The 17,986-nt window shown below is 43.1% G+C and overlaps 1 protein-coding gene and 1 long non-coding RNA gene across 4 annotated transcripts in view; one reads left to right on the top strand and one right to left on the bottom strand.

Annotated features, from left to right (window-relative positions):
• The window catches only part of NRG3 (neuregulin 3), a 579,635-nt gene that overhangs the window by 11,855 nt on the left and 549,794 nt on the right, over positions 1-17,986 (bottom strand). For all 3 annotated transcript variants that reach the window (XM_083740396.1, XM_083740397.1, XM_083740398.1), the window contains 2 exons: positions 16,559-16,685; positions 2,537-2,664 (listed from right to left, as the gene is read on the bottom strand). In XM_083740396.1, coding sequence (XP_083596522.1) covers positions 2,537-2,664; positions 16,559-16,685 — 255 coding nt within the window. The remainder of the gene's footprint in view (positions 1-2,536; positions 2,665-16,558; positions 16,686-17,986) is intronic.
• The window catches only part of LOC310845479, a 485,939-nt gene that overhangs the window by 229,923 nt on the left and 238,030 nt on the right, over positions 1-17,986 (top strand). The window lies entirely within an intron of this gene.

Here is a 17,986-nt window from a genome sequence, read left to right as displayed (position 1 = left end):
ACATTTATAAATCTTGTTGTAAGTTAGCTTTAGTGATAATTGATATTCTTCATAATTTCCCAAATGACTTTTCCTGCAGGTCAATGACCTTTCACAGAAAAGAAGTTCCCTTCTCATGCCTTAAGGAATATCATGCCTTCCATGATAAACACAGTCAAGTCTTATTGAAATTCTTTAACTTTCCCTCAAAACTCAAATTGACATTTTGCTTGAGCGGGACTTTGAATTTGCCCTGAATTTTGCTTTAGGTAGAATCAATTTGGAGGTGACTTTTACACAGGCACCGGCATTTTCTAGACTGATCTAAAAAAAAAAAAATTGCACGAGCAAGAGTTTATCATCATGTATTTACTGTTATCATGCTATATCTGTCTGCTGAGAAGAATCAAGTGAAAAACCCCAGATGACTAATCAGTCTCTTGTACAGTATTTGTAGCATAAAATAACTTATAAAGCAATTGCACAATGCATACAATCAATGCTAGGCTTATAAATCACTGACATTTAGAAGTCTATTGCCTGTTCTAAAAAACAATGGTCTGGTGTATTAAATAGTAAATTATAAAATGACTAAAGCAATCACCTATAAATCAAATCAGGCCCATGAATCTGCAAAGGCACATATTTAAAACACCAATACTTGCAAAAAGGACTTTCATTACTGCATCCTTTTTATAAATAAAATAATTCTATTTATATAAATATGATCATTATCATATTTATAGTTAAATATGATAATGGTCATATTTATATAAATAGAATTATTTTATTTATAAAAAGGATGCAGTAAGGGAAGTCCTGATTTAAATAGTTTCAATACATTTAATAGTATTTTAAAGAATCATCAGATTGCCTTGTGCTTACCCTGAAAATGCATTGTGGATTTTGGATATTAAAATTGAATGCTGAGTTCTCCAACAACTACAGTGACAAGTGTGGAGGTGGATCCACTCCTTGGTCCATTCTGTGTGGTTTCACAAGCAGTAGGGCCAGTCTCTCCTCCCCTGATGAGATACCTCTGCCTACAGACTCCAATAGCTGATCCACAGACTGCTTGCAGGACCCAAAGGGCTCTGCAAAACTAGAAACTCCATCACACTGAAAGAGCCAAAGGCTGCGAGAGTAGGCACTGGTTCTTTAACTGGCTAAAAGGCAACACTCGGGATGGGACTGCAGACAATGGTTATCTTACTCTGCTCTAAAATTCAGGCCATGGATACAGGACTTTGCTGACACAGTGGGTTGTTTGACCTCATGTACAGGAGCACTATGGGACATGAGCGGCGCTGTGGTCTAGACCACTGAGCCTTGGGCTTGCCGATCAAAAGGTCGGCAGTTCGAATTGTCGCAACAGGGTGAGCTCCCGTTGCTTGGTCCCAGCTCCTGCCAACCTAGCAGTTTGAAAGCACCCCCAAAAGTTCAAGTAGATAAATAGGTACCACTCTGGTGGGAAGGTAAACAGCATTTCCGTGTGCTGCTCTGGTTTCACCAGAAGCGGCTTAGTCATGCTGGTCACATGACCCAGAAAAACTGTCTGCGGACAAACGCCAGCTCCCTACACCTGTAAAGAGAGATGAGCGCCGCCACCCCAGAGTCGTTCGTGACTGGACTTAACTGTCAGGGGTGCCTTTACCTTCACCTTTACAGGAGCACTATCCATGGTTCTGAATTCCAACTTTGTTGACTTTTGTATTGCCCTGCCAGAGAGAATCTGGATTTTCTGACCTTCCCTTGTTTGGGCTAGCACACCTCTCCTGTGGTTGGGTGCATCAAGTGTTGTCTCTAGAATTATAGCAGCAGTGAGGAACCTCTGATACTCAGATCTAATGAGGTGTTCCAAGTCTTTCAGTTTGGCCTGCGAAGCCACTTGGGAAACAATGCTCACCTGTCAATCACTTGACAACATATCAGATAGAGTCATTTATTATCTCTGTTCTAAGAACTACAGAGAGATCCTTCCAGCAACCCCCAGCCCAGAATTGGAGTGAAGAAAACTGGAATTGTCAATGGGGGGGACACATCTAGTTGGCCACTGTGAGAAAAGGATGCAAGACCAGGTGGGCGATTGTTCGCTCTTAAGTGAATATATAAAGCAGCCACTTTTCATATTGAGTTCTATTTGTTTGGGGGGTGGGCACTGAGAAAATCTGGTTGTTGGCATCACTGTCTGCCTACAAGAAGATGAGTCATTAACTTCATGAACTGAAATGAGGCAGGAGAGTGGGGAAAATCTTCTATTCTGATGGTTTCTCAGAATACAATTGCCTCCTTCACTGGTCTGTGACTACAGCTTTGATGGCATCCTTAATACTTCCTCTAGGCCTTTTAGAAAAAAGAGAGAGAAGAATGTGGAACACGGAGAGCAGAAGTAATGGCTGTTTTACATCTGCAGTGGAAGAAATGTTGGACATCTGCTTAATGAACAGATCAAGGTTCCTTCCATGCCATACACTCTTAAATGTCCCCCTAGTCACTGTGCACCACTGTGCTGCATATGTATCACAAAACAAATGTCAATTAAGAGTCGCTTCCTTACCTGTGTGGCTTCATAGCCTGGCTACCTCTGTCAGGAGACAAGGCTTCCGGAAAGGACTGAGTTCCTGAAAAGCTAGATTCCATCATTTTTTCCATCACTGGCTCTGGATGTCTGTTTGCCTTTGAATACTGTAGCAAAGAAAACGAGGGGCAGGAAGAGAGATTAACAGTGCATTAATAGCCATGTATATGACTCCGTATATGTAAGTACTGTGAGATAATGTCTGCTCATGGAACAAAAACAGGAGGTGCCAGATTTTGATCTTAAAAACACTGTACACTTCCCAGATCCAAGGAGTGGGCATAGATTGTGCCACGGGATAAGACCTGGTGGATCAGGTGAGCATATTCTGCTACTAGACACAAAGGCTATCTGCTATTTGCAGGGAATTACAGGTGGGAGAGCAGTGTTGTGCTTCGGGCTCTGCTTGTGAGCTTCCTACAGACATCAGGTTGGCCACTGTGTGAACCTGAGCTTGAAAAGTTCATTTGAAAGCTAGTTCCAGTTCCAGCTCCTCCCCTCCAAAAAGGATTTAGTTCAGTTCCCCGTCAATTCACAGTTCATCCTCCTGGTCCTTCAGAATTTTACAAGCTGTTCTGCTAAAGTATACTTAAGAAGACTCAGAAAGTCTCAAAAGACACACCCAATATAATGAGAACAATTGTGGTATTTATTTCTCCCCGAACACTTGTGATATTTATACTTGAGCAGCAGTAGCACTTTTCAGAGAGGTACATAAATGGTAAATGCACAGAGTTAAGTACGATCAAACCCACAGAGAAAGACTATTTGCAACAGATATATTTTATTTAATCTCTAGGTTTCTTGCAAGACCATCAAATGCATACATAATATGCATTACAGGGAGGCTTACTAATACTATGCCACAGTGCAAATGAGCCACCACTCTGGCCTTAAGGGATTGGAGTTTGCAGTCACATTGTCTCACACACACACACACACACACACACACACAGCCATTTACACCACTGTCACAATCATGGTTCCCACCCCCCAATAATCTTGGGAAAGAACAATGGTAGGAATTGTTCTCCATACCCTTAACAAACTACGTTTCCCAAGATGCTTCATTCTGTTAAAGAACTTATCATTATTTATTATTATGACAATCAAGAAAAAATAAAGATAAAATTAACCAAATGCAATGCTGTTAAGGGAAGTTGCACAGCAATGTAAGACTGATAAACGAAAGCAAAATCAGTTCCTTAACAATCAGAACATCTCAAAGCTGTACTGCATCTTTGAGAGCATCTTTGAGACAATACCAGGATCCAGTTTGCCACAGAAACACTTTGCATTTGTCCTGGTTCTTTTGACTTTGATAAATATGTCAACTTAGACATTAAATCAAATTCTCAAATTGCACCTGTCCATTCATTAATACTAGCTATTATTGGCATACTTGCTATAGCAACGATATAAGGAAATAGTTCTTGGTGTTCTTTCCTCATTGACTCAGCAGTATAATTTAATAATAATAGCAGGGGATCATACGGGATTTCATAACCTAATTTTTTTTATATTAAATCTGCAATCTTTTCCTAATATTCCTTTACCCCATTGCATTTCTGCCATATGTGATATAGTCTCCTGTTTCTTTCCGACAAGTCTTTGGGCAATTCTCATTTCCTTTACTTATGATTTTAGGAGTTACATACCAACTTAGCATTATTTTAGAATAGTTTCCTCTCATATGCATGTGTATGGAGAACATGTTTTGCCTTAGTCCAAAATGTCCCCCAAGTCTCCATTTCCAACATCTTGTGCCCACAATCATTTGCGAGGAGGTGGCAGGAAATCTGCTCCACTTCATGTGGACCACATAGCCACCCACTCCCCTCTGGGGCGGGGGACGAAGTTCCATGTCACCCGGAGGTCCCTAGCCACTTCATCGTCCAGCCAGCCAATCCGCTGTCTGGGGAGGCATGGCCAGGACCCATTTAAACTGAGGCAATCGTCACAACTTTGTAATGTTTGGCGGTTAGGCATTGGTTGATCTCATGATGGGGGAAGGGAGGTGTGGCCATCACCTGCCCCTCCAAGCTTAAGGGTATTCCGTTAAAGGAATGCGGGGGTGTGGATCTTGTCCGAAGCCCGGGGCAGGGCTAGAGCCATGCCACGACCCTGTCGGGAACCCTGGGGGAGCTCAAGTTGGTTTGCATCAATGGGGTTCCCCCTACCGGTGGTTGATCCTTACCGGACTCCCTGCATGATGGGCAGGAATCAGATATCGTCGGGTCAGTCCAATGCCTAAGGCAATACCACTCACATTCTGTAACCACTAAGGTTGTGGCCTAAATTTGCCCAACAACATTTAACCCAATATCTGTGTCCTCGTCACTTATTCATCAACGAGGGGGTGGTTTCGGGGTCTCAATACGCAATCACTTTATCCCACAATCTAGGTTTTCCGAATGATCCAAGTTATGTTCTGCTGAGGCTCCTTTCCATAAGGATCTTACCACAATATATCCACAAAATATCACCATGTCAAGTCAAATAACTGCACAATGGGAACTTCTCCCCAAGCCACACCCACCTGCCACACCTCTGACATCATATGTGAGGGACAGTTAGAGATGGAAGCCTTCAAAGGTGCTCCCAATTTTGTATAGGCAACGGAGCCTTCCTTTCCCCACTGATCAGCTGACTGGCAGTGAGAGCAACCCTGCTGGGATTGGCTGCCCTGTGGTTGTGCAGCTAATCCATAGAGGAAGCAGATTCGGAGTCATAGGCCATCAACTGAAAGTCAGTGCTTCTCGACTCCATTGCTGTGGGGTGCTTACTGGTGTGCCCTACATCTCTCCTCCCTTGCCATCTGCCCTGAATTGCATTGCAGTGAGAAAGCCACTCCCGACATAAGGAGGGGGGTGGTTGTGGGCTCACGCCCCATCTACATCCTCGCGGGGCTGGCTGCAGCCCCGCGGGACTTGGGGAATCCCGGGATTCATTAGTATTCATCATTCACTGTGTCAGCCAATTGGCTGGTGGCAGGGGCGGACTTAGTAGGGGGCATTTAAGGTCGGGGCAGCCCGTGCTCGCCCCTTTCTTTTTCATTTGCCTTCTTTGGCGCCTTGCGCATAGGCGAGGTGGTCTGTGAGGACCAACCGGATAGAAATAACAGGGGGCTCCTCTTAGAGGTTGTGACCTTGTCAAGCTCAGAGGTAATCTTGAAAATTCGCAGCTCAAAGACCAATCAGCTTGGTAGAGGGGCCCTAATCTGCCTGCAGGCTACTCAGAAGGCCGGCCCTTGCCCAGTAAAGGACGCAAGAAAGTTCCTGTGCTTAAGACCAAAGGCCCTTTCTTCATACACGCAGATGGCTCTTGCCTGTCAAAGCACCAGTTCACGAGGGTTATGCACAAGGCAATCGCTGCCATTGGGCTCCCATGTGAGGAGTACACCACACATTCTTTCCGCATCGGGGCTGCGACCACCGCCGTGCACATGGGGTTACCGGCGGAGAGGATAATGGATATGGGACGGTGGAAGTTGAATGCTTACAGGGGATACATCTGGAAACCATGCTAACATTCCTTTCCCCACCAGCCCCCCTGACCAGGCTCTCTTACTCTTTTATTTTCAGGTGTTGGGGTGGTGCGTCTGTGGATCATTGGCCACAGCATTGTCCACTGGGCAAGATTTACCAGGGGCTGGGGTGGCGATCTGCAGCTCCCAAACAATGTTGAAGTTTCCTGGAATGCGTTGGGAGGAATTCTTCCCAGCAGTAACAAAAAGAATTGCCTTTGAAGGCCCACCAGAGGCAGTGGTTATCCAACTGGGCGAGAACGACTTAGCTTACAGAAAGGGGGTGGACTTAATGTGGCATATTTTCAATGACCTGGGGGAGTTGCGGGCATCCTATCCGAATCTAACCATTATCTGGTCATCTTTGCTTGAGAGGCGCTTTTGGAGGGATTCCAAAAATCCTGTGGCTGTGAATAGAGCCAGGAGGAGCACCCAGGCATCCAGTTTAGCAAGGAGGCCTTCTACTGCGGGGATGGCTTGCATCTCTCCGATGCTGGTAACAATATTTGGCTTGCTGACATTTTCCAGGGGATCAGGGATTGGTTACAGGTCTGAGGGTATTGGCGGCGAGCCTGGCTCGTGTGGCGGTTAGGCATTGACAGGGGTATTGTTATGCAAATGAGTTGGGGGAGGAATGCCATCACCTCCCCCAAATGTTGAAGGGTAGTTCGTTAAAGGACTCCGGGGGGCGTCGCCTCGTCTGAAACCTATGGAGGCTAGGGCCTAAAGCGCGCTCCCAAGCGGTAACTCCTCGGGGAGTGCCTGGGGATGTGCGTCTCGGGGGCTCCCCCTGTTGGTGCTTAACCCTTCCCGGTTTTATACCGGTTAGTTTGATAGGGCCAATGCCTAAAGCCAATACCGCTCTTACCTGTAATCAATAAAGTTGTGGCCATTTTTCGCCCATTAACCTAAATTCTGGTGTCCTGTGTCTTCATTTATTTCATCTGTGGGAGGGGGCGGGAATCGCCACGCAAAGCCACTCCCGACACAAGGGGGGGGTTGGGGGCTCACGCCCCATCTGCAGCCCCGCAGGACTTGGGGAGTCCCAGGATTCATTAGTATTCATCATTCACTGCGCCAGCCAATCGGCTGGTGGTGGGGGCGGGCTTAGTAGGGGGCATTTAAGGTCGGGGCAGCCCGTGCTCGCCCCTTTCTTTTCTTTCAGCAGCTGCTGTCATAAGGATGCTATCCTTCATTGCTATTGGAACAAACATAATTTGCAGAGGTGGCGGCTTGCGGAAGTTTGGAAACGGAGGACAAATTTGTGGGAAAATAAGATGAAACCCCATAGGTAGGATGTGGAGCCTTGCAGAATCTGAAGGTCAACCGTAGAGCTCCAGCAGAGCTTGGTGGGTCAGGTGTGCTTGTGTGGAAAAGCTGATTTGAGGACTAATGAGGTTCAGCACGTGTTCAGTATAGCACAGTTTCTGCATAGCAAGGACTGCGTTTTTGAGAAGCTGTGTAATTATTTAACTGGGAAATTATATTGGAGGAATTTGGAGGCTGGGTAAAACTAAAATAGAGTTATACTGATGCATTGTCAGAATATATACACATATTATTTGTATGCACACTGTTGTTTGCCAGAGTTTGCCATAGAATATATACACTTTATTGTTTGCAAAAGTTTCAGCTCCTGGTTCTAATCAGCATTATGACAGCTAATTATTTTATGAGGAAAATATTAATGCTTTATTTAAACTGAGACAGAGAAACCTTTTCAGTTTTGGAGACATTTGCATAGCTATTGACAAAAAAGAAAACCGCTTGTCTCAAAAATGCAAATTTTGCATTCTGAATCCTCCCCTTTGTATATCAGTAGATTATTTTGACAGATGGGCGGGGCCCTATCTACCTGCCAATCACTTGACATTGCCATGACATCAACTGAGCATATTTCCGCCCTTTATAGTGTGGCAGACTGTACTACAAAAAGCAACTCCAAGCCAAGTGAGGCATGAAGCTACACAGCCTTCTCTCTTCAGCAATTGGTTGCTCTACCAGGAACAATGTCCATGCTATCTGGGACCTATGGGAGTTGGAATCCGGATGTTGCTGGATTCTGACTCCCATAGGCCCCAGATAGCATGGACAGTGTTCAGGGATGTTGAGAGTTGATGTCCAATACAGACTTCCCACCCCTTTTAATGAACTGCTCAGGACTTAATAGCTTGAAGGGATCTGGAAGAGGGAGCAGGCTTTGGCCTGGTGGTCCCACTAGTCAGTGGAGAATCGGGACCCTGGCAGAATCTCTGCAGCCTCTTTCTGAGAGTGCATAGACTATGGAAAGCAAAGAGTGGGACAATTACAGCTAGAATGATGTAAGCTAAGACAGAATTGTCAAACAAGGTGATTTGTGCAGGACACCCTATTACCGGTTTCTCTCCTTGCAAGTCAGATGGGTTGATGAGATATTTGGTAGATCTTTAGTCAAGTATTCTGAAAATCAATGAATATAACTAAATAAAGTTGTGGCCCTCAGCTCAGTCCATCTAATCTGTTTTGTCACTTGATGCCCAGGCACAGGGCAAATAATAATAATAATTTTATTATTTATATCCCGCCCATCGGGCTGAGTTTCCCCAGCCACTCTGGGCAGCTTACAGCACATAAAAAATTATAAAACATTAGACATTTTAAAATTTCCTGATACAAGGTTGCCTTCAGATGTCTTCTAAAAGTTTATTTCCTTGACATCTGATGGGAGGGGGTTTTACAGGGCTGGTGCCACTACTGAGAAGGCCCTCTGCAATAATAATAATTTTATGATTCATTAAACCATTAGTTCCAAGACTTCTCATGGATAAAAATCAACTGCCTAAAAGAAATTTGAGATATGGCATTTTAAACCATTTTAAGTAACTGAGATGCAATGGGTTGTCTTTCAAATAAACAGAAGTCTAAACAGGTAAAGGTCTATCATTATGCTATTCAGTGTGAATTAAAATTCTGCAGTGCTGAAGGCTTCTCAGAAAACAAAAGCTGGATTTATTAAAAGAGGGTGGAGGAGGAGGGGTACAAGGTAACCGTGAAATACAGAGGTAGCAGGGAGGAAAAGGAAAACATTTCACACTTTCAATAGAACTTTTCAAAACTGAGCCTGCACCCTGCACACAAACACTGGGAGGAATGTAGATTAATACTTTATTAATTGTTTTTAAAATAACTCCCCCCCCCAAAAAAAAGTGCCCAAGTCTGTTAGATTTTTAAACAACCAAGACCTAAAAAAACACAAAAAACCCAGAGCATAAACTACCAGCCATGTATACTGACTCACAATAGGTTCACAACACCAGGCTCCAATCTAGCACCATGCGCAGTACCGGATTTACATAAAAGCTAAACAAGCTTAGGGCCCCACTCTCTTGGGCCCTTCCAAAAAAATATACTTCTTCTTAATTGTATTTCACTATTAATATACTACTTCTTAATTGTTTTTCAGTTCAACAATTACTTTGATAAAATACATATTTTGTTATGTGCAAATACTTTAAATACCTATTAAATACCTATTAGTTCCATAAATTACCATATAGCATATATTAAACACAAAAAACAGCAGCAATTTGTTGTTGACAAAGGACAGCTGGACATATAAAGGGCCCCATTACCTTCAGTAGCTTAGGGCCTCATCAAATCTAAATCCGGTCCTGACCATATGGCTGGGGCAACCAGAACTGCCAGCAGAATCCTTCATCTGGTATATATTTCAAAAGGTGGCTTGTCTGTATGTCCACTTGTCTGTGGTTGCCTCTCAACATACTGTCAGCACACTCGGCATCACGGTTCCTGAGGTGGGGATGGTGGTCATCATCAACGTTGGGCCACAGGCCACCATTTTCAGTCCAGATGGCGTACCCAAATGTGACTTGGGCACAACTTTACCCCCCCCCCAAGGTCTGAGGGACAGTGGACCGGCCCCCTGCTGAAAATGTTTAACCAATTTACCACCCGTCTGGGCCTTGTTCAATAGGGGCCAAGCCCCTTCTAGCCAGATTTCACTGGTGCGGGAGTGTTGCTGAAGAAGCCTTGCATAAAGTTGTTACTTTGAGGAGCAAATTCAAGAAAAGGTTCCACTTTCTTGCTCCTCCTTCCTCATCTGTGCTTATTTTCAATTTCCTTTCATGTTTAAAGGTCCATGTTCAGAGCTGGAATCTGTGCATGATTTCACTTTTGGTCAGAATTGCCGAGTGCACTTTGAAAATGCTTTTGCTCCACATGGCAAGCAACCCAATACCCTGTCCAAGTGCCGCGAATTTGCTCTGGCTACTAGGTCAGCTTGGCATTTTGCTACAGTAAAAGGCTTAATTGTGCTATTATTGTGAAAGTGCTTATTGTCTCCTGGCTGATTATATTTGTGCTTGTTGTTAGAGCAATTACTGAAAAGCACTTTTGAGGCATGTAGTTAAATAAATTAATGAATAATGATAGCATTTAAAAATAAGCTTTTGTGCAAATTTTCCAATTATTCACAGTTTCATGGAGAAAATCAACTGTCAAATGCAATTACCTAGCCACTCACTAGCAATTTTCCACTCCTACCTCCCAAGGCTGGCTGTCCTAAAGAAATCAATGGAGACAGCATGGTCCAAACACAGAGGAGACTGGCCTCACAGCCAATTTCAACCCCTCACACTGTCATGGAATCAGCAATGTGATCTTGGTTGGTCCTGTTTCCTAGTTTGTTTAAGAGAGGATTGCTGCCTTCATCTGCGAAACACTTTGATAGCTGGTGGAGGAAAAGCACTAATAGAAATGGTAGCTAATGGTGACGTTTAGAATAGGAAGTGAACCACAGTTCAGCAACAAATCATGTGCTTTGCCTGCATAAAGTTCCAGGTTCAATCTCTAGCAGGCTTCCAATTAAAAGACTGCATATAGCACAGTTGGAAAATGCTCCTTCCTGGACGGCAAAACTGCCACCAGTTACAGTAGGTGATGGTGGCCATTGTTTCAGACAATGATATGAAACACAGATGGGTGTTCCCCAGTATAACTTTGCTGGAAGTGAAAAACTCTCCTCTAATGTTCTTATGTCTCTCAAAAGTGACAAATCCACATAGCCACTAATCCTGCCCAGGGTTGTAGCATGAGGGGTCATGGAACAAGGAGGCCATAGACCAAGGTGCATGATTTTGAGGGATCATGAACCAGGCGCCCCCATGCAGGTGCATGCCCCAGGCACCAGCAAATGCTGCAACAACACTGATCCTGACTGTTCCATCATGTATACTCTCTGCTCAGTGCTGAAATGAAATTTCATTCACCCCTTCTTCCATCTTCATGGAACCGTGCATGACACCATGAGGGATTAGGCTAGAAAGAGATTTGCGGGGAGGGGGGATTAAAATTCTGGTCCTCAGATGGTACAGAGGTTCAACCTTTGTCCATTAGATATTGGGCCAGGAAGCTGCATTTGTAGCTCAACTGAATGTAACAGAGAGTTGGAGCCAGTTTATCATCATATTAAGAGTAAACCTTTAAAACTAACTGAACTTTATAGTTATGGCTATGTGGGATGGAATTCAATGTGGTGCTAAGGAGATTGTTCCATCAGCACAAGCATCTTTGTGTGCCTGATGAAACAATCTTCCCTCTCCTCCAACTACATGCCATTCTCTTATAATTTTTATAGATTGGTTCTTATTTGCAAAAGTTTCTTAAGTTTCCATCCATGAGTAGGGAGCTGATGTTTGGAGCAAATAACACTAAGGTACCTTTCGGTTACCTAGCAGTTCGAAAGCACGTCAAAGTGCAAGTAGATAAATAGGTACCACTCCGGTGGGAAGGTAATGGTGTTTCCATGGTGCTGCTTTGGTTTCGCCAGAAGCGGCTTAGTCATGCTGGCCACATGACCCGGAAAAACTGTCTGCGGCCAAACATCAGCTCCCTTGGCCAGTAAAGCTAGATGAATGCCGCAACCCCAAATTCGTTTGTGACTGGACTTAACTGTCAGGTCTCCTTTACCTTCAACTTTACCTTTCAGTTATGTACTTCCATGACTATATATTGGCTTTCAATCAATTAATACTTATTTATTCCCTTTCCAACCTCAGTAAATACAAATGTGCTTCACTGAGAGGAACATACAGAGTTACATACATTTCCATGGAAATGAAAATAAGACAAAATATTGTCACAGAATATTAGCAGCTCAAGAAGAATGCTAGGCTGCATCCTTTCTCCCTAACATTCTTTTCTATGTACAAGGAATATTCTTGTAGGCAAGAGCTATGGGTGGACTGAGCGGCCTAATTCAAATGTTTTGAAAGTATGCACAAAAAGTATTTAAGTTGTACACAGTTGGTATACACTTTTAATGTAAAATACATCTTTGTGGACTTTCTACATGCCAAAACTTCATTACAAAATTCAGATAAATGTGCAATCCGACTGGTAGTTACCTTCTGATCTACAAGCAAGTTCAAGCGGGTTGGTTCAAGTTAGCCCACTGAGGAAAGCCAATCGAAGAATTTCTCCCCCATCAATTGTAGGGGCATACTGCACAGTAATGTGATTTGAAGAAAAACTGCCTTTTTAAAGTCTTAGTGGCACTCAATCACAGGTCCATCCCATCCCATTGCATGCCATCTCTAGCTTTTCAGTTCTCCCCAATAATAAATTCATAGGAACCACACCTATCTGGTCCATACTCTACTTCTGAAGTCATTTCCAACAGAAAACACACAGCTCTGTTTCTCCATAATATCTGAATCAGGAGAGATTGTTAAAGCTCTAGATTGATTTCTAAATGCAGTGGTGGATCTGAGGAGGGCCAATAAACTGTGCTTGAATCCAGAAAAGATGGAGACTCTTGGGGTAGGTTGTTCTCATGTCTGAAAAATGCCCGTTCTGGACAGAGTCACACTCCGGCTGCAGGAGCAGATACAAAGCTCTAGGGTACTCCTGAACACATCATTGTCACAAGAGGCCCACGTATCCTCTTTGGGTAGGTGAGCCTTTACCTGCTTTGCCTGGTTCACCAAATATGAACATTCTTGGAGTGCGATAGCCTGACCCCTGTAGACCATACACTGGTAACCTTGAGGGTGGATTACTGCAGTGAACTCCATGTAGGGTTTCCCTTAGACCTGGCCCAGAATATCCAGATGGGGCAGAATGTGGTGGCTAGACTGCTGATAGGGAACACATAGCTGCCAACATGGGACAAAACTGTTAAAACATCATCTACTACTGAGCCTGGTTCAAGTTCCCTGTATTAATTTACAAATCCCTAAACAGGTCCAGGGTTTTACTGATTTATAATTTTTGGGAAATGCTTTGAGATATATATATATATATATATATATATATATATATATATGAATGAAATAGGGCTAGACAATGCAGACTTCCAGACTGGTATCTGAGCATAAGGAGAACCAAAGACTCATCTATTCTGGCACCCTATTCTCACAGGGCCAAACCAGATGAATAAAATAGTAGCCGTCAAGAATACAGAAACTAGCTGTCCCTGAAATCTGAAATATGTACATAATTTTCTCTTAGAAAATAAAGAATGAAAAGGCTCTTAAATGTTATATAATTAGGTATGTCTGTTACTTCCTAAATATAGTGTTGCCGATCGTAAGTATTAGTTCCACATCTTACAGCGTGAGAAGTATAATGTCAAATGTAACCCTCCTAATCTGAACCTCCAGTGAATTTAGGGAGCTCGCAATTTATTGAGCAGTTTGAAAGAAGAATGCAAATGAGAAAACATGCCATTTTAAAGCGCCGTGTGAAGTGCTGTGTCACAGATGAAAAACGCCTCTTGAAAGCAAACATCCATGTTTTTAACCTTGCATGCAGATTTGATAATCAAGCTATTGAAGCTTTCGTTGGCACAGAGGTGAGCGAGGGAAGAGAAGGAGGACTGTGGTATTTTTTAACTGCAGTTATGCAAACAGCTGAAAACATAAATGAGGCTAGCTGAAGTGAAAAGCAAATTTGCAATGCATTTAAAACGGGCTGCAAAAAGGAAGTGGCAGGATTATAGTCACTTCCTTGCATTTACATAGCATGGTCTCTTGAAAACAAGATCCCAAAGGGACATTGAATTTGGCACATATGTACAGAAGGGTCTTTCTGCCGTGCAAATCCAGCCTGTCAGAGCATTAAGGTACAATAGTATACCAAGCTATGGGTAGAAATTATGGGGGCGGGGAGTCCTAATACACCATGGGGTGGCAACCTATGGCCACAGGCAGTGCTATTTTTCTAGAAAAAGAGGTGCCAGAACTCATCATAAACGCCTCTCTTGTTCTCTTATAATGGCGCCAAGACTGAGTTCTGGTGAGTTCTGGCTGAAAAGCCCAGGCCCTAGGCCTAATGCTGAAAGCTGCCTGCAAGTGATCAGTTCAGACTGGTGGCAAGATCAATTAAGTTTTGGTTCCAGCAGTCTGCTGGGCAGGGAGAAAGGGTGTTTGGTGGGGAGAGGGAGAAAAGAGAACTGTAAAGAGAGAAATACAGCCCTCCTTGGGTTCTGGCCATGCCCACTTTTTTGAGTGGGGGGTGGATGCCAGATCTTATCTGACACAGTGCTAACCAGACAGCTTCCATTTTGTGAAACTGTATTTTGCGGCTGCTAGTGGCCATTTAAGTTGTTGTTTTCTTAACCTCTAAATTACCCAGAGCAGTATTATTTGGGATCAGCTTGTGGGGGAAAACCAGCACTTTGCGAATGAGGCCCTCAGAAAAGCATAGAGAGGCAATGTAGTCGGGGCAATGTGACTGGACCATCCGCTTGACATTAACAGTCCGACTGCTGTGTTGTGCACCAGCTGCAGTCTCTGGAGCCACATATAGCGGATTGTAATGTAATGTAATCTGGCGGTTACCAGAGCATAGACTACTGAAGCCAGGCTATTCCGCTTTCAGTCAGGGGAACTATGAATGCTATGAGCGGTCTGGAATCTTTGAACAGAAAGGAATTGGCACCGTAACAGTCCCCCTGGGGGCAGAGGAAAGCCGCCACGAATGAGCCGCAGTCCCCACTAAGTGGCCCACATGAGGGGTAGCAAGTTATCATTATTATGGTTATTATGACTGTAACTATCAGTGAGGGCAAGCAGATGTCTTGGACTGTCTCTAATGATGGCTCAACTTGTTGAAAGGCAGTTTAAGTTTGGTGAGTGGATGAGACAGCAGGGCAAACCGGGCTTTGGTTTTCGGGGAAAGATCTGTCCAGGCAAAAGCTCTTTGTGTGCCCAAAGTGCAGGCTGTGCTGTTATGCAAAGTAACCTTCAAGTAGAACGCAACCTTCAATTACGAGACAGTCAATTGCAATGCATAATGAAGGCACCCCATTAATCTTGTCTTTCCGGGAGGTGAGAAGAAAGAGAAATGAACTATCAATGTCAGTAAAATGGAGCATTAAAAAACTGAGATGGAGAATATTCTTGCTTATGGGCTTTGAATCCCACTACCTCGATGCATCTGTTCATGTAAAGACAGTGACATTTCTAAAATAAACAACAACAAAAATAATGAAGGACTGAAACAGTAGTGTGTGTGTGTGTGTGTGTGTGTGTGTGTGGTTTTTGATGATATTACTTTTATGTATTCCTATCAATATCAGTACCATGGTTCAAGGAAAGAACCCAATTTCTTTAAGAGCATAAAAGGACAGGAGAAGACGTGGCTCAAAAATATTGATGGGGCGCTTGGCACTAGGATCATACAACTCTGTGTGATCTGCATTGGTTCCGATTTATTTCTTGGTTCAGAGTGTGATAGTGTCAACCTCTGAAGCATCATGCAGCCCAGGACAAGGTTACTTCTAGAATGGCCTTCTGCCCAATCTTTAAGGTCATTCCACGAGACCCTGATCATAATCACATGTTGATTTCTGCTATTGAAGGCAAATGGGCAGGGATCAATAAGGGAAGATGGCAACTCTAATTACAGTCCCACGATCAAACCCGGGGCTCTGATTCAGCACCCCTTCAATTATGCTGACCCATCCTGGGTCCACTTAGGAACCATCTGCCTCCAGACCCAAGTTCTGAATTAGTTCAGGCTAATGTTTAATTTGGAGTTTCTTACATAGCCAGCATATAATTGAAAACCTTGTGTGGAGATAACTAAATGTGTCTTTTCTCATAGCCTGCTGTTTTGCACCATAAAGCTATATAGTTCCCAAAGACATTGAGCCAACATGACTGGCTGTTCAAGGCAACTTTTTTCCCTACATCCCATTTTGCTCCCTGAAGTTTTCCTATAAATTTTACATCTATTCAGATGCTGGCATTTACTATGGCAAACCACGACAAGACAGCATAATAAAACTCCAATTTGCACTGTTTTAACAAAGACCGTTGGACAAATAAAATGATTCTGTTCAGGTTTTTTTCCCATTCCACAGCACCACAGGTGCAAATTAGTGGCACATCTGGGGGTGACGAAAACCCAAACCATCAGCATTAAAGCATTCAACCAGTGAATTAAGGATAGAGGTTGGCAAAGTTACTTACATTTTGCAGCTGGACTCGGCTTTCGGCCCTGGTCTCTGATTTTGCCATCATGCTAGAAGCATTAAGGCTGTAGGTTTTCCCATTTTGTGTCTCTTTCAGCTGTTCCTGAATATGTTTTGTTTGCTTTCTGCAAAGAAGAAGAAAAAAAAACAAAAAGATGTCCAGATAAAGATGGGCAGTGATTATTATTTTTGTAATCTCAATTATTCTAATGTGGTTTCTGGTTCCAAATGTCCTAATTTTTCAATGACCACAGACCAGAACCGAAACCTTTGTGAGGCAAGTCCAGGCAGGTCAGAACAACTTGTTCCCAGTAATGCAGGGTTTATGCTGAAATGAGGGATGAGTGAATCTGTCCCTTTCAGCTTTTCATTTTCCCAATCTTACTTTCATTTCTCCACATTTTCACATCAGTTTGCATTTTTGAAAAAAAAATAATTTAAAAAAATTCATGACAACTTGTAAATTCATTTAAAAAACATTCAAATTCTTCGGCATCTTAGTACAAAGTTCTCCTAATATTCACAATTTAACTATGTTGAGCAGGAAATATGCAATATCTGGTTGTTCTGCACATTAACAATATCTAGTTGTTAATGCATATTAACCACTGAACTTCCATTCATCTGAACATCTGTTATTACCAACAGTAGAGCTGTATGCATTTGTGGACAGAGAAATTGGGGGAAAGTACTTCAACAAAATGCTAGAGCAGCAAGGGAGAATTTCCCCTACGGTTTCTCAGGGGTGGGGAATCTTTTTGTTTGTTTCTTTGATTCTTTTTCATTGCTGCTGCAAGTGGTTACAGCAGCAATAAGCATATTGGCAGCCTGGCCACCATTCTGCATCCTTCACAGTGCTCTGTAGCCAGGGTTGTTCTGGAGCATTGTGTGGGGAAATGGAGAAAAATCAGAGAAAATTGTGCAAAGTGCCCTTTTTTGGTGGGGGGGGGGACATGTTCTCAGAAGAATACTTCTCATCTTAGCAATAAATAAGCTTTCCTTTTTGCAATTCACACTAGAAGTATGGCACTATCTCCAACCATGCCTGAAGCATGATCTATAATGTGTAATAGAATTAACACAATTTCACTGCAAGTGAAATTCCACTGCGGAGTATGCTTATTTGGAGCTTTATTACAAACATCCATTTTAAAAGAATTGGGGAACAAAAAATCATGGTTCATGGGAATTATATGAATTGCATGTTTTATGTGCTTTTTAAAAAGTTGTTTTTATTAAAGGATTTCCATAGTTATCAAGCGTACATACAACGTCCCTGTTTTCCATTCACATAGCCCTTCCTACAGATCAGTTACATCTGATGTGAGACACTACTGTCATAGACACTGGGAGTTTGGTGCGGGGGGGGGGGGGAGAGAAAAAGAAGTGGCTTTTCGTTCTTTTATGTGCTTTTTAATTACATCTC

This window comes from Podarcis gaigeae (genome assembly GCF_964106915.1).
Source record: "Podarcis gaigeae genome assembly, chromosome: 5".
In the NCBI taxonomy this organism is placed as follows: Eukaryota; Metazoa; Chordata; class Lepidosauria; order Squamata; family Lacertidae; genus Podarcis; species Podarcis gaigeae.
The sequence above is the reverse complement of the archived record's forward strand: the minus strand, read 5'-3'. Positions and strand labels throughout refer to the sequence as shown.